This window comes from Lontra canadensis, unplaced genomic scaffold (genome assembly GCF_010015895.1).
Source record: "Lontra canadensis isolate GAN:19392208 unplaced genomic scaffold, GSC_riverotter_1.0 scaffold8, whole genome shotgun sequence".
NCBI lineage: Eukaryota > Metazoa > Chordata > Mammalia > Carnivora > Mustelidae > Lontra > Lontra canadensis.
In genome coordinates, this window is record NW_022631002.1 from 12,281,213 (window position 1) to 12,297,474 (window position 16,262).

General features: G+C 43.1%; 1 protein-coding gene across 2 annotated transcripts in view; it reads left to right on the forward strand.

The window, feature by feature from the left end:
- GLG1 (golgi glycoprotein 1) overlaps positions 1–16,262 on the forward strand; it is a 152,444-nt gene that overhangs the window by 132,138 nt on the left and 4,044 nt on the right. For both annotated transcript variants that reach the window (XM_032853963.1, XM_032853962.1), the window contains exons 12-24: positions 523–660; positions 2,881–2,967; positions 4,260–4,322; positions 5,086–5,199; positions 6,265–6,353; positions 7,269–7,386; positions 8,833–8,925; positions 10,457–10,594; positions 12,188–12,311; positions 13,012–13,154; positions 13,344–13,445; positions 14,408–14,515; positions 16,065–16,185. In XM_032853963.1, coding sequence (XP_032709854.1) covers positions 523–660; positions 2,881–2,967; positions 4,260–4,322; positions 5,086–5,199; positions 6,265–6,353; positions 7,269–7,386; positions 8,833–8,925; positions 10,457–10,594; positions 12,188–12,311; positions 13,012–13,154; positions 13,344–13,445; positions 14,408–14,515; positions 16,065–16,185 — 1,438 coding nt within the window. The remainder of the gene's footprint in view (positions 1–522; positions 661–2,880; positions 2,968–4,259; positions 4,323–5,085; positions 5,200–6,264; positions 6,354–7,268; positions 7,387–8,832; positions 8,926–10,456; positions 10,595–12,187; positions 12,312–13,011; positions 13,155–13,343; positions 13,446–14,407; positions 14,516–16,064; positions 16,186–16,262) is intronic.

The window sequence follows — 16,262 nt, forward strand, 5'->3', positions numbered from 1 at the left end:
TAAATTACTAAAATCTAAATGACAAAGAGACAACTAAATATTGCTGCCCTAACTTCATTTAGCTTTAAAGATCCATTAGAAACTCTTCACCAGGATACAGGTGGTTTTTAGGCTTTGTTCTGAGCTAGGTAAATTTGAATTCAGTGTTCCTGACCCAGGTGTGTGTTCTCTTCTGAACAGAAGCTGGCATTCTACTCTGCATTCATAGAGTAGTAGCAGATTAGTTTTCCTAAACAAAAAACTTAAATCCAGTTCACTTTTTATCCATGTACTCTGAGAAAAGGATGTTGTTTCATTCAGTATATTAGAAAACGTTGAATCTAAGATCTCCTTCCTAGAGGTGTGGGTTTGTAGAAGCCTCCTAGAAGATTTAATCCTCACTCTGGAAGAGATTTGGGTTATAAAGTTCGTATAAGTAACTATAACATTATTAGTTTCCTAACGACAGATTTCCTTTATGTATTGTCTTTTTGTTTTGGTTCTGGTACTTTTAAAGTATTTTGCTTATTCTTTTTCATATAGCTGTCTCGGGAGTGCCGAGCTGAGGTCCAGAGGATCCTACACCAACGTGCCATGGATGTTAAGCTGGATCCTGCCCTCCAGGATAAGTGCCTGATTGATCTGGGGAAATGGTGCAGTGAGAAAACAGAGACCGGACAGGTAACTGACATAGCTATACCTGTTTATCTTATAATAATAATAATAATAATAATAATAACATTCATGATGAACACTTTACATAGAGTACAAACGCTATAAAATTTATCTCTATTTTTGTTACATAATTCAGTATCTTCTTCATAAGAAATCCTAAGGAAAATTTTCCCTTTGTTCTCTTTATCAGGAATAATTATACTTTTCCAAAGCAGTTGTTTTATTTATATATTATGGTTACTATATTTTGTAAATGATTTTCCCTCTTTGTGTTGCCTGTTAAAAAACCTGGCTCCAAAGTTATGGCTTGCCTGTAGCAAGTATGTAAGATTTTGTGGTAGGCATTTTGTGTACCAAGCTTACTGCTAGCTCCATCCCACACTTTTTTTTTTTTAACCATACTTTCTTTTCCTTTTTTTTTTTTAATTTGTTTTAAAGTTATTTTATATTGCTTTTTTTTTTTTTTCTTTTCTCACCCTTATAAGGTACATTAAAGTCCTTTTGAGGGAAGGCAGGGTATCAACATAAACATAAATAAATACTGGCATGCGTGAATAGTGTGCATGTTTATTTTTTCCATTTAGTAATTGACAAAATTGAAGCCCATAGGAGTGAAGTGTATTGACTTCCTTAGCTCCTACTCAGGTCTAATCCTAGCCACACATCAGGTCCATTGTCTTACAACCTCTTTATACAGGAGAGTGTAGAGAAGAAACCCCTCAAGAATTACATGCATGTTATGAGTGGTTCCTAAAATTTTGTGCCTGGTTTAAAAAACGGAAAAGCTACATTAGTACATTCTAGCACAATAAGTTAGGAGGAAGATTTGTCTTCTGTCTTAAGGCAGGGAAACCAAGCATGGAGGAATAGCTACTTGTTTAAAGCTCCAGTAATACTAGAACAAGGTGTGAACTCAGGTTTCCAGATTCCACTTTTACTACTCCAGAACATCCTCTGGGATTAACTACCAGCAACTCACCATGAGCAGGAGTTGGGCATTTTTAAGAAGCAGCACTGGCTCACTTAGTGAAGACAGATGTCAGATCTGTTGGCCCTGCCAATATCGTTTTCAGCAGTCTGCTTCCTGGGCCTGCTGAAGTTCTGTCGATTTCATTGTGAGAAAATGCCTGTAGTTGAGCTTTCTGCTGCCTTTGTCTAACAAAACAAAGGATGTGGTCATATGGAATCCCAGAGAGCAGTTTCCTTTCACACCCCCTTCAAAGTAACATTGAGGAAGCTGCACTGTATTGCCCCCCATCGCTGTGAAGCTCCAGTTAGGAAAGGGTTCTGTGAATGGGATTTTTCCCTTAGCCATTTCTCTTACTCCAGAGGTTTTATGCATGTTCCTTCAGGGGTCTTTACCCCCTTTCTGGCTATTGTATAACTCCTCCAACCCTGCTTGTCCAATCCTATTCTAATTCTAAAACAGATTCTTGCAGATACTAAGTTAAACTTGGTCCTTTAATAGAGCCTTTGCCGAGAAATAGCTGTTGATAGCTTTGGGAAAGTGAGCTCCTGTTCTGCTTAAAACCTCTAAATTTCTAAAAGGAATAGTAATGGATTGATGGTAGAAGGTCACTCCAGGTCAGGTTCCAAAGCCCAGACAAGATAGCTTTTTGATGCCTGCCCAAACCCTAGTGTGCTCATTTGCTTTGCAGTTTCCCTCAGGATCCTTTCCTGTGGGCTAGGGTTAGAATCCCAGGTTTGACTGGGAGGAGCTGTCAGCTCTAGCTGGATTTTGGACACTGGGTCCCAACCTGCGTTGCTTATGAAGGATCTTAAAATACTGCATGTCATTCTACTGTGAATCTGTTGTTCACTGATTATTATTGACATGCAGATTTAAAATGGGAGCAAAGATATGAAAACATAGATTAAAAAAATGGAATGACGGGTTGTTAATGGAGTAAAGGCCTGATAAAATTTTTAGACACCGAGGACATCTGAACATTGATTCTTGGACTTATCGATTTGGCCTTCTGGAGGATTTGTATGGTGCTTGTTTCCCCTTGACCCTATCAACCACCCTGTTACATCAAGTGCTTATCTTCTCTACAATCCCGGTTTGGGAACTCAAATAAAGCTTTAGTGTTCCGTTCAGTGAAATAGTTTTTAAAAAGAAAAGATAAGGAGGACCACTGCAAAGGAAATAGATACTGTTCTCTCGGCTTCCCTTGTTCATTTATATAATTGAAAAATGCCAGGGGATTGCTTTCTTATTTGCAGGAGCTTGAGTGCCTCCAGGACCACCTTGACGACCTGGCTGTAGAGTGCAGAGATATAGTCGGCAACCTCACCGAGTTAGAATCCGAGGTAAGCGACTTCTGGCTCATAGACTACGGGCATCCTGTCAGGGGCCTGTCCTCTTTTCTCAGTCCTGCCCTTTCTCTGCCCCTGAGAGTGCCCATTCCCTTCGTTGGCTTTACAGAGAAGTACATTGTGTTGCTTCCTGAACCCCTTTTCTCATCTCCAGAGAAATATGCTAGACACTTAGCCCTTTGGTTTTCTTCAAAAATTAGAATTATCACAGTGATTAGACCAATCTTTTTCCTCCCCTTTAAGAAAAGATAGCAGCTGTACTTCAGATCTCTTAATCACATGCATGAATGGTCCAAGCATTCCTGTTCCTGTTCTCTCAGCTCTTTCAGTTAGGTCATCTGGCAGTGTTTGTGTCATCAATAATAAAAGCCTGGGATTTCCACTTAAACGTGGAAGACTGAATATGTGTGTTTATCCCTGTTTCATCCTGAAACCCACAGAAATATTTAAAAAGAAGTTAGAAAGTCTCGTAAGCATAGACATATTATTTAGAAATACAGAGAGCATGACTGGGGAGAGAGCAGCTAAAAATGTTAATAAAATTGTCTTATGGGGGCAGAGATCAGGGAAATGGGGGATTGCTCTTTTTTTCCTTATTTTAAGCTTTTTAGAACCGTTCGAGTTGGCAATATATAAAATTACATTTCCCAACTAGTCTTTTTTTTTCTTTTCTTTTCTTTTCTTTTTTTGCTTTCTATTTTTCAAAAGTTTATTGCTTTCTTCCATCTTGTATCATCTGCCTTCTCCCATTCTCATTGTCCTTTTAGGCTTAGGAGGACATTCTGGGGTGTGTCCCTCGTGAAAGGGAGTTGTTATTTCAGCAGCTAGTGCGGCACAGAGGTTACTGTCTGCTTAAATACATTCATGTGCATCCCCCAGAGGCAGTGGTTTGTCATCGGTTTGGGGAGCTTATAAACTGAAGACAGATGTCAGTTACCCGCATTTTCATTTTGAACTGCTTAGCCATTTGGAAAAAGTCCAAAAGCTAAACTGTAGGATTACTGTTAAATGCTTTTTCCTCTGCACTGTTCTTAATTCTGCCTTCTCTTTTTTTTGCTGCGGCTCATGAGGTATCTACCTCTAGAAAAACTTGCCCTTTAGAATATAATGGAGGAATAATTCGGTCTGTGCTGGGGCTCGCTAACCTAAAAACTAGAATTGCTCCCAAATGTACATCTTAGATTATTTGTCCATCAGTTGCTACTGATTCAGAAACAAAAACTGCCATTCTTGCCACAAATAGCTCCTTCTAAAGCAGAATTATTAATATGCTTAATCTTCTACAGGACATTCAAATAGAAGCCTTGCTGATGAGAGCCTGTGAGCCCATAATTCAGAACTTTTGCCATGTAAGTAATGTCTGGAGAAACAGAAGAGGGATAAACCAAATTCACTGGGACTTTGGCCCTCAAGTATATTGCACTTAACCTTTCCAGCATATATGACTCCTGAGTGAAAGTTGAAAATGTAAACAGACTCGGGGGAGAGGGGGTGTGCCACGATCCTGGAAAACCTTATCTGATTGTGCTTGGGAGGTGCCTGGTACGAGGTTGGCAGGTTGGCGGCAGTCGTCAGGATGCCCGCCATAGGGGATCCCGTAGTGGATCACTGAGCACCGCTGAGGTGTTTCCGCTACATCAGCTCAGGGTTTGTTAGCACTGACAATAGCTTCTCCTTGTAAATTGAATGAATTCTGTTACTTTATTAGTTTATTCACTTGTTGAACTAGCTAAATGGTGGGGGTGGAGCCATGCGGGAACCATTAAGGATCTGACAATCAGGAGGCAGCATTGGGTGTGATCCTGAAGCCAGCTGCTGTCAGCATGAGGTGGGGGCGGAGGGCGGGGAGAAGGGGGTTGGGGGGGGGCGAAAGCCCTGCACAGGACATGTTCTTGTTGCAGCTTGGTGCAGGGCAACTTGCTGTGCAACTTTTAGTCCACTGAATGTTTATCCCTTATAATTTCTTAGGCTGATTTTGATATAAATTATGATATATCATGTTGAGGGAGGCCCTAGAGTCGGTCTAGTTTTCATTTTTTTTTATAAACTGGGGTGCAAGATTTGTTCATTAATTGTTAGAAATGAAGTGTAAATGTGCACTGCCTTCCCCAGGACGTGGCAGATAACCAGATCGACTCTGGGGACCTGATGGAGTGTCTGATTCAGAACAAACACCAGAAGGATATGAATGAGAAGTGCGCCATTGGAGTCACCCACTTCCAGCTGGTCAGTAATGCCAGGCAAACCCTGCCTTTCTTGGCTGCCTGGATGCTTCTGAATTCCTTTCTCTTCCAGAGCGTCAGAGTACCTCTTCTATGAGAAATCATTTTTTCCAAATATGCCTTTTCCTGGTTCTCAAAAACAGTGGTCTTTATCCACTATGGCCAGGCACAATGGCGGGTTCTGGGAATGCAGTGCTAAATAAGATGGAGTCTGTAAAAAAAATTTTTAAAAAGATGGAGTCTGTACCCTTAGGGAACAAGCAGCCCAGTGGGGATAGAGATGAGTGACATTGCTTGCTTTTGTCAGGTGTCTTAGCCTTTGCTTACATGGCTGGTATCAGTGGGATGTGCTGTTTCATGTCTCTGTTCAGTGCAGCAGTCCAAATGTCTATCAGTATACTAGACCCTAAGACTTTTTCTCTTTTAAATCCTATTGCCATATCAGGTCTGACATCCAAATAAGGTTAAACTGTATTCAAATTTGGCACAGATCTAAAGGAAGTGTTTCCGGTAAAGCAAGCTCTTCCTTCCCACGAGGATGAAATCTGTCATCTGTATAAAATTGATCTCTTCTTGGGGCCTTCGGTTTATCATTTGCCTTTACCAAATGATATTGAGGGCCTCTGAGGGCACCCACCCAGACAGTGGGCTCCTTGAGCAGACAAAGCCTGCCCTTGTCAGTTCTATGTTCTAGTAAGAGAAAGACGCAAAAACACGTTTAAACGTAAATACAGTCTCAGGTGGGCCTGTAAGGAAAAATAAAGCCTCCTACAGGGTGGAGGGTGAAGGAGAAAGGGGTCTTCAGAAGGAGGTGTTTGAATGAAAGTGCCAAGGAGATGGCAAAGCAGACCATGGGGGATCTGGGAGAAGAAGAGCCCTTTTGGCAGAGGGAGCAGCATGACTAAGTGATAGGGAAGCCAGAGTGGCCATAGCAGAGGGAGGAATGAGGAGGTGGGTCAGAGGAGGAGTTGCTTATGGCCTGGAAGGCGGGCATCTGCAGTCTTCATGCGCATCGCTGATTGGAATGTGCCACAGATCTGCTAATTTTCTTTCACATCATCTTTTTCAGGTGCAGATGAAGGATTTTCGGTTCTCTTACAAGTTTAAAATGGCCTGCAAGGAAGACGTGTTGAAACTTTGCCCCAACATAAAAAAGAAGTATGTAGCTTTTACTTGATTCATTCTTCTTCCTTAAAGTCTGGACAAATACCCTGTGTTCTGGTAGGATTAGCCTTGGAGGCCAGCACACGCTGTGGTCGTGTGGCCAAGCACTTGGATTGTGTGGCCAGATCATCTTTACAGCTACCTGGAGCCACAGGGGACCCAGGCAGTTCTGCCATGGAGAGGCCTAGATGCCAATTTTACTGTTCCCAGGTTCGAGCTGTCCGACTAAGGAGGCAGATTCAGGTTGCACCCTTAGAGGAGCAAGTTGCAGCATGAGTGAGAGGGTAACTGACTTCCTCCCAACATCATCCCATTACGTCAGCTCTTCCGGAGAGCAGCAGGGGCTTTTACTGAGTTAAGAGGTCTAGTGAAGGAACAAAAACTTGATTCATTTTAAGAATCAGGTCTCAATGAGGAGAGTGATGAGCTTTTATAATATGGCTGCCCCAGTTCTTCCATCTCACTCTTCGCAAAGGTACGTTTCTAGAACACATCCTCCTTGTATAAACCAGGTTCCCATTTTGCTTAGGTTTCTGTACCTTTCAAAAATGGATTTCACCGTTCATCAAAGACACAGTCTAGTTAAGAGCAGCATTCCTCTCTGGTCACATGTTTGTAACAAAACAAGCATTGAACTGTCCTTGCATACATGTCTCCCCCGGCCTCCCCTCCAGTCAGGAATGTAGTCCGCCTTCAGCCGTTTGTAACATACACAGATTACTGCTTTCGAGGCTCTGAAAACACAGTAAGACTTCTAGAAAGGGCATTCAGAAGCATGGTAAAGGGGGTCATGCACTCTGGGGTGGTGGTATGGCCCCTGCCTCAGCCTGTGGCCTGCCCAGCCCTGGCTCTGGGCCCTCTGCCCTCCTGTGGCTCCAGCCAGTCTCAGCCTTCTCCTTTCCTTGACAGGGTGGACGTGGTGATCTGCCTGAGCACTACCGTGCGCAATGACACTCTCCAGGAAGCCAAGGAACATAGGGTGTCCCTCAAGTGCCGCAAGCAGCTGCGGGTGGAAGAGCTAGAGATGGTAACGCCTCATAGCACGGCCTCCGGGCCCACAAACACAGGGTCTAGAAGCTTGGGTGAAGGGTGAGGGCAGATTGGAATATTTTAGCCACTACTGTGATGGTTAAGACTTGGAGACTTGTGCTAAAATTTTACCATGCGACAGCTTCCTGCTTCGCTTTTCCTAAGTGATAAAATATTTTTACCACGTGTCACTGAAAGTTCGGCCTTAAGCATGTGATACAATCATTGCATCAGTAATGCCCTCAAGGATCTAGGGTCTCTCCCTATTGTCTCTGCTGTTTGTGGCACCATCTTTACTGCAATCCTGGTTTCCTTCACCATGGCTGCCTACAGTAGCCGGGCCACCTACTCCAAATTCGTGTCCAGCAGCAGACTAGAACAGGAGAAGCCTCCTCTCTTCCTGATGGCCTGTAGCAAGGTCCTCCCCCTCAGTGTGTGTGTGTGTGTGTGTGTGTGTGTGTGTGTGTGTGTGTGTGTGTTTGGTTTTTTTGTTTTTGTTTTTTTGAGAGTGAGAGCATGAAGCTCGCCAAGGGGGTATGGGGTGCAGAGGGAGAGGAAGAAGCAGGCTCCCCACTGAGCAGGGAGCCTGACGCACGGCTGGACCGGGACCCTGGAATCATGACCTGAGCCAAAATCAGATGCTTAACTGACTGAGCCACCCAGGCATGCCTCCCTCAATTTTCGTCTTTCAGTTTGAGATCTGTGCCCGCTCCCTGAGCAGCAGCACTCTCCCGGGAGCGCCGCGCACGGGTGAGCTGACTGGTCCTGAGCTGAGGCAGCTGTTGGCAAGTCAGCTGCTGTGTGCGCTGTAAAAGGAAACCTCCTACTTTACTTTTGAGGTTAAACCATGTTAAGAAAACAGCTAAAAGTATGTTTAATATGTTCTGTATTGTGAAGCATACTGACTTTACCTCAGTCTAAGCAAAAACTAGTAACGAATACCGAATGTCCGTAATAACGCAAAAGCTGCATTACCAGATTTTCCCATAGGGTGGGAGTGATTCGGTGATAATGATGTTTGACTGGAGCTAGCGTTGATGTCCTCTTATAATTGAGACTTTGGGTCCCTAGCTTTGAACCTTGCTCCTTCAGTAAAATAATAATAATAAAAGTAGGATCCTACATTTATGTAATGGTTTTGACTTTCTGAAGTAGTTTCCGCATCATATGATCTAACTTCATGTCACAGCAGTGCTGTGAAGGGGCCAGGCAGGTGACAGCATTTTGTTGTGCAAAGAAAATCCAAGGCCATCTAGCTAGTTAGCAGCAGGATTGAAACTAAATCCCAGCTTTCCTCGTACTGTGGTGGCCACACTGCTGCTGCTTGGCTGGGTGTGAGTTGCGGTCACTAGATAAGATCTAGTCAGCACCTGAGTCTGTAGAACATTTGACATCGCCAGTTTAGAATAAGCTCACTTTTCCGTGCTGGCTCCCTCCCGTGCAGACCGAGGACATCCGTCTGGAACCAGATTTGTATGAAGCTTGCAAGACTGACATCAAGAACTATTGTTCCACTGTGCAGTATGGCAATGCTCAGGTGACTGTCTCTTTTTATTTTCTAATTCTGAAAATGGGAGGGTAACATTTTAATAATTCTTCGGTGGTGGGATGTGCCTCCTCACATTCTCTCCAGCCTAAACATCCCCTCCTAAGCTAAGCTATACCAGACTTCTCCCAGAGTAAGTTCCTTATGTGCATTCGTCTTGGTCTCCTGTTCATTGTCTTCCCTCTTTCAGGTTACCTTGTCCTGCCCCACCATGTCTTCCTGAGACATGCTTCCTCCTCTCCATAGCTTTCCTAACACCGTGCACTCCAAAACGGATTATTCCCTTAGTCCATGCCCATTACACAGTATGACTAGTTCTTTTTCTTAACATAAGAGTCACCTGGGAAACTTTGTTTCCTTAATGCACAGAACGGGGTCCTACCCAGAAGTCAGGAATGAAGTGCAAGCACGTGATTTTTCCCGTCAGTGTTCTTCCAGCGACTCAGCTGCCGTTTCTAGTCGGGGGCATTGCCATGGTGCGTTGCCCGCAGTTGCTGTTTTTTCAAACACTGCCTTTTCCTTCCTTCTGGAACTCGTAGCAGATGGCTGGAGTGTCTGAATCTGTCCTCCTTGTCTCTTTTTCTCTCATACTTTCCATGTCTTTGCTCTTTGTACTACAGCGAGGTAATTCCTGAGTTCCACTTCCCAGCGTAAAAATGTATTCTTCAGTTCTGTCCGTTCTTCTCTTTACAGAGACCACCGGTTGGGTTTTATTTTTTGTTCCCAAGATCTGTAATTGGTTCTTTTCACAACCATCTGTTCTTGCTTCTGGTTTACCATTTCTTTCTGTATTGTTCTAAGGATCTTAAATGTATTTTTTAAATTGCTCTGTTACTTTTCCCTCTCAGTTATTTGGTGATTCTTGGTTGTTCCTTGAGGATTTCCTGGAAGTCTCCTGACTTTATGTACAGCCCTAGTTATTTCAGTTTCCCATCTGCTTCCCTTCATCATTTGTTTATAATATCTATAAAGTGGTGTGGGGAAGGGCAGGTTCCAGGATACCTTTAATTCACTATCTTAAAATCCATCGTGTGGCACTTCATGCTTTTATGTTAGCCCCCCCCCATCTTCTTTCTTTCTTTTTTTGGTAGTTATTTGTTTACAAAAGTTTGCCTTGTGAGACTGTTTATCAGGGGTAAGGACTGGGTCTCTCTCATGCATCTGGTAAATGGTGAGTTGAACTGAACCTCCTAGCTTGTGCCCACTGTCTAGTCAGGGCTCTTGCTCCAGAGAAAGGCAGAAGAAACCAGGAATCTTGAGTGGGTTTCCTTCCTTTTAGATTCCAGTGCAGCCTGCTCAACTCATCCATTATTTTTATATAGTCTGGTTGACTCTTAACCCTGAAGCTGTAAATCTATAAATATAATTCTCCTTGGTGAGCAAATTCTGATTCCTATTGCCTAGGAATTCGGAATAGGCCAAAAGATGGGGGATGCACTAAGAACCGAAGGCTGCTGTCAGAACACATGCGTTATCACGCCGGGATACACCCCTTAACACGACCATAATTCTTGTGCCCTAGATTATCGAATGTCTGAAAGAAAACAAGAAGCAGCTAAGTACCCGTTGCCACCAGAAAGTTTTTAAGCTACAGGAGACAGAGATGATGGACCCAGAACTAGATTACACTCTCATGAGAGTCTGCAAACAGATGATAAAGGTAAGGAACCCCAAACCAGGGGGTGGTAAGCACAGGGTAGGTAAAAACAACAGCATAAGCTTCTTTAAACATCGAAAAAAATTTGTATAATCTTACCACTCAGCCTGTTCTATACAGATGAGACCGTGGTTCTCACAGTGTGGTCCCTTAGCATCACCAGGGTATTGATCAGTGCTTGGGCCCCCCCATATCTACTGAATCAGAAACTCTGAGCAGAGCTGTCAATTTTAACAAGCCTCCCGGGTGATTCTGGTGCTGGCTCAAGTTTCAGAACCACCGAGCTAAGCTAACTGAGCTCACCTTGACCTAAGGCATGAGTGAATAGATACCCAGTAAATACATGATTAGTCTTTGAGGGTGGGTAGTGGTAAGTACATCGAGAAAACCACCACCAAGTGCCCTGACCAGCGTCCTTCCACAATCAAAGCTTTTCTCTTCTATAAGTTCTTCTGTTTCATACACTTCTCCAGTGAGCATTCTCTATAGCAGAGCTGACTTGAGAACCTAGATGCCAGTTCCTGGATCTGTCCCCATATATGAAGAGATTAAATTTGAAGTTCTCATGCCTTATTTAAAATAAAATAAAACAAAATGCTTTATTATAATTTACTTAAAAAATAAAATGCTACTTTAAAACAAAATGATATTTTTTACTCTATCAGATAGCAAAGAGAATTGTGAAAGTTAGAAGTGTCTTTAGCTGGGCCTGGTAGATTTGAGTCCTATGTAAAAGCGGAACTGTCAGGGCACCTGGGTGGCTCAGTGGGTTGAGCCTCTGCCTTTGGCTTGGGTCGTGATCTCAGGGTCCTGGGATCGAGCCCCGCATCAGGCTTTCTGCTCAGTGGAGAGCCTGCTTTCCCCTCTCTCTCTCTGCCTGCTGCTGTGCCCGCTTGTGATCTCTCTCTTTCTCTCTCTGTCAAGTAAATAAATAAAATATTAAAAAAAAAAGACCTGTCAGGCTTTGATTTGTGGGAGTTTTGTAAGATTTTGATGATTTTTTCAGCAATCAGAATTAAGATATCAGTAGACTGTGATTAGCAGATAGACTGTCGATTAGCACATAGAGGTGGTATTTATTTTTATTCCAAAATGGATCTCTCTGACTTCAAGGACACTAAAAAGTGTACAGAGGCTAGCTGGACAAACTTTGATAGGATTATAGCCCCCATAGTTAAAAGATGAACTAGTGTGGTCCCTTCCCCATGTACCTGTTCATGTTGGCTGGTGGGTAATTTTTAAGTTTCCTGTTTGGGTTGGGTACGCCTTGAGGGCTATCTGGCCACCTGTTATGGCATTACGTTCATACTTAATACTTGAGTTCAGGAGATGTCATGTAACATAGCCATGTACCTACAGAGTCTGTCCTGTGTAAAGTAGGAAACGGGGTAGTAGAACTGTGAGCAACATAGTAGCGAAGAGATGAAGAAAGGGGAAGTTGAGGCTGGGTGCAGATTCAGACTTAGCTGTTTCTCTTGTACCACAGTCTCTTCAAGCCGATTCTGTCATTAGCACACCAGTCGATGGAAGAGTGATAGGGGCACTGTTAATTGCCGTATTTGGGTAACTACTTTCGTAAAACTTTATTTCTTTCAGAGGTTCTGTCCAGAAGCAGATTCCAAAACCATGTTGCAGTGCTTGAAGCAAAATAAAAATAGTGAATTGATGGATCCCAAATGCAAACAGATGATAACCAAGCGCCAGATCACCCAGAACACAGGTAGCCTTGTGGCCTGGCTTCCCCGTCCCGCTGAGTGTGGCTTCCGCGCAGCTGAGTTGACATATACCTGCCTCATTAAACTACAGGTGTTTTGTTGGCCGTGGGTTTTCAGGGAATAGTCTGGATGCAATAAGCAAAATGACTTATTCTTCCTTCAAAGAGTATCTGGGAGAACAGAATGGAAGTCATAGGAGGAGGAGACAGAAGGAGTCAGGACTAGAGTTCTTCGAAAAGTCTAGAGACTTAACAAAACTTCCTGCATGTGGTGGGAGAATGTATGGGTAATGTCTTTGAGAACAGAGAAATTTCAGCTCTGAGTTGCAAGACCTTGTCACATAATGGGTAAGATGAGTCAGGTAATCTCAGTGCTGTCCAAAGCACCTGTTACGGGAAAGGTTGGTGATGGCAGTTTGGTCTTCGTGACAACTAGCAAGAATACTGGTGCCAGCAGAGTGCACGGAGCCGCTGCAAAGTAGAATTCCTGGGGTCTCTGTCTCCACCTCTCCTCTGCCATTAAATTCTGTTGCTGATTGAAAACAGCATAGTGAGGGCTCTGTAAATATTTAGCAGATAAACGAATCAGTGGTTCATTTGTGGTCACTGACATAATATGCCCCCCTTCGAAAGGCAGGCCCCCCTTCTTATGTTTGTAGAATCCAGGTGGAACATTTGATCAGGTACTTATCACTTTCCACTCTAGATTACCGCTTAAACCCTGTGTTAAGGAAAGCCTGTAAAGCTGACATTCCTAAATTCTGCCATGGTATCCTGACTAAGGCCAAGGATGATTCAGAGCTGGAAGGTCAAGTCATCTCTTGCCTCAAGCTGAGATATGCTGATCAGGTAAACTGGCTTGGACGCTCACAGAGGTGTGTTTGTAGAGGACCCTCGACCCCCCGTAGTTTTTCCTTCGGAAGTCCCAAGCTTGCTCCTGCTTTCCCAAAGCCTTTTTCCTACTTGCCCAAATCAGGGGCCAAATAAAAAGCTGAAATTGCCTGATAGGCTGATGAAGTCTCCCTTTGTCACCTGTAGCGACTCTCTTCAGACTGCGAAGACCAGATCCGGATCATCATCCAGGAGTCCGCTCTGGATTACCGACTCGATCCCCAGCTCCAGCTGCACTGCTCAGACGAGGTAGGGTTTGGGTATGAAACTGGTTACAAACAGAGGTTTTCGGAGAAATGTTTATTGGAAAAAAGTCCTGTATTGTCTTTCCCTTCAGCTTTGAATGCAGGATAGTTGAAGACCCGTCTTCTGGATTCTCCATTGTTTGAGTTTCTGGTTCCCTGCGACACTGAATTAGACTTGACACTGGTCCTGTCACTGTAGTGTTGATTCCGTATTTCTCTATTGTACTAGTTCTCCTTTATTATTATATGTCATGCATACATGTGTCTCCGTATAGTTTGTCCTTCCCTTCCCTTTGTTCTTCCCTTCCCCTCATTCTGATGATAAACCTAGAATACCCTAAGACTTGCCAGAAGGATAAAGTGCTCTTAGAATAGCACCAAAGAAATGCCTGTCCTTGGAAATTATTTGACTTTGTAGCTAGAAAAAGGCCATGTGAAAAACTGTTCAATATATGTCAGTTTTAGGGGATCATAGCTAAAGATTTTTACAAGAAGCTTACTCATAAAGCTGTCCAAGGAGGGCTAAGTTTTTCATCTTTGGTGTGGACTGTATTTTAGAACGCCTTTATGTGTTGGTGTGTATATTGCCAAGTTGTGAGTCTGGGTTGACCCTGCACCTTTGTAAAGCATTTGCTTTTAGTATTTCACTTGGCTATATCCCCTTCCTCCTGTGTCATTAAGGGTTGCCTTCTTTGTGACCAGTCCTGGGACAGTCTTGTCTCTAATTTCAGGGTTGACAGCATAAAGATGGGTACACTGACTGGCTTTCAACTCTGTGTGCCAGTCCTTGGAAAGGAGAATGGGGTCTGGCAGTTTGTACAGGAGGGAGGGGGATGAAGTAAATTGGGAAACTCTTGGAGAGGACCTGTGGCCTCACGTGGGAGGATCACCAAGTCTACAGGCTGCAGAGACAAGGTTTCTGCTGAGAGTAGAGACAGCCTTGTGTTTCATGTGTGTCCCTGACAGATCTCTAATCTGTGTGCTGAAGAAGCTGCAGCCCAGGAGCAGACGGGTCAAGTAGAAGAGTGCCTCAAAGTCAACCTGCTCAAAATCAAGACAGACACCTGTAAGAAGGTAACCACCACTATCAGATGCCTCTGCTCCTGTTGCTTTCACTCCTTTTGGTTTTTCCTTCCAATGCTGTCCTCTGACGTCTCAGTGATAACATCGAAACCTTCCTCCCCAGAATTATACACTGTTACCTCTTAGGAAACCTTAATTGAGTTCTTGACAATTAATTGCCTATACCTTAAATATTCTTTCGCATGTCCTACTTTTTTGCGAATAGGTCTCATCCCCATGGCCAGCCTGTTGTTGAGGGGCACCATGAGTACACGGCCAAGAACAAAATGTCAAGTCCGACATATCAGTACATACTCCGCATCCATGAAAATCATTTCAGAAACAGCACATAAAAACAAAGTTAACAAAATATAACTGCTAAACATACCTTATCTTGCAGAATTGCTACTGAGATAATCTATTTGATCTTTTTCAAAAAGCTTTTTCTTTTCTTGAAAAGTGCTTCAGTGATGTCACTGTTGAGTCACCGTGGCTTTGTACACAGCTCTTTCATCTGCTGAAATGCTTCCAGTTGCACATGGTCTGAGGAATAAGGGGAGTTGGCATAAAGCTAAATCCAGATACTTTCCTTGGACTACTTTGTCATCAGATGATCCCATTTAACCTTGAGGAGGACTTTTCGAACAATATTTGAGTTTTGGTTTTTGTTTTCTTGTTTTGGTTATTGTTGTGTTATAGAGACTATATTTAGTCTTTCCATTGAAAGCAAACTCTTTAAGAAAGCATTTCTGAGGGTGCCTTGGTGATACAGTAGAGTGTGTGTCTCTTGGTTTCAGATCAGGCTGTGATCCTTGGGATCATGAGATTGAGCCCCACGTCAGGCTCAGCATAGAGTCTGCTTGAGATTCTCTTTCTCGTTCTCTCTCAAGTAAATAAATAAATTTAATTAAAAGTAAAAAAAAAAAAAAAGCATTGCTGGCCTATTTTTACCTCCTGTTTCATCGTGTATAAACGGAGAGACCGCAGAGCTGATTTCAGTTCCATCATTTTTATAGTCCTCTTCTTCGGAACATTTTTAAACTCGGTAAGAATTGTTCTTACAGTAAAATTTATGCTCTCTCAGTCTTTTTTTTCTTAGCTTTTGAGGATAATAGAGGTAAAGTAAAACATTTTGCAAATATTGACCATTGTTTGGGAATTTTAAGATAGCATATTATTCTGATTATCAGATGTCACATTTTTCAGTCCTCTTAAAGTAAGGAAATAGCTATATTATACCACTATAAATACCAACACTTAGTATTTAATAATACGGCATAGCAGACTGCCAAAACCCAAATGTGATTTTATAACCCCCTGCTTTACTTAACACATGGCTTTGCTTACACTAGGTCTCTGAGTGTATTTATGGAATCAAATCAGTTGCTAAAAGTCTACATTCTTTGCATCATCACCAGTTTGCCACCTATCTCAACAAGTTCTGTTGTTAACCTCAACCTTCCCTCCTTGACTTGTTTGTTTGTGTATAAAGTATAACAGATAACAGATCTGATGCATTTCCTCTCTAAAAGGTCTCTCTGCGATGTTTTTCCCTTCCTAGGAAGTGTTAAACATGCTGAAAGAGAGCAAAGCAGACATCTTTGTGGACCCAGTCCTTCATACAGCGTGTGCCCTGGACATTAAACACCACTGTGCAGCCATTACCCCTGGCCGAGGGCGTCGTAAGTCACTGTTCACTCTGACCCTCTCTGAGCTCTCGCTCAGACTCCCCTCTGAGAGTGCTCACAGCCGCTCTGTT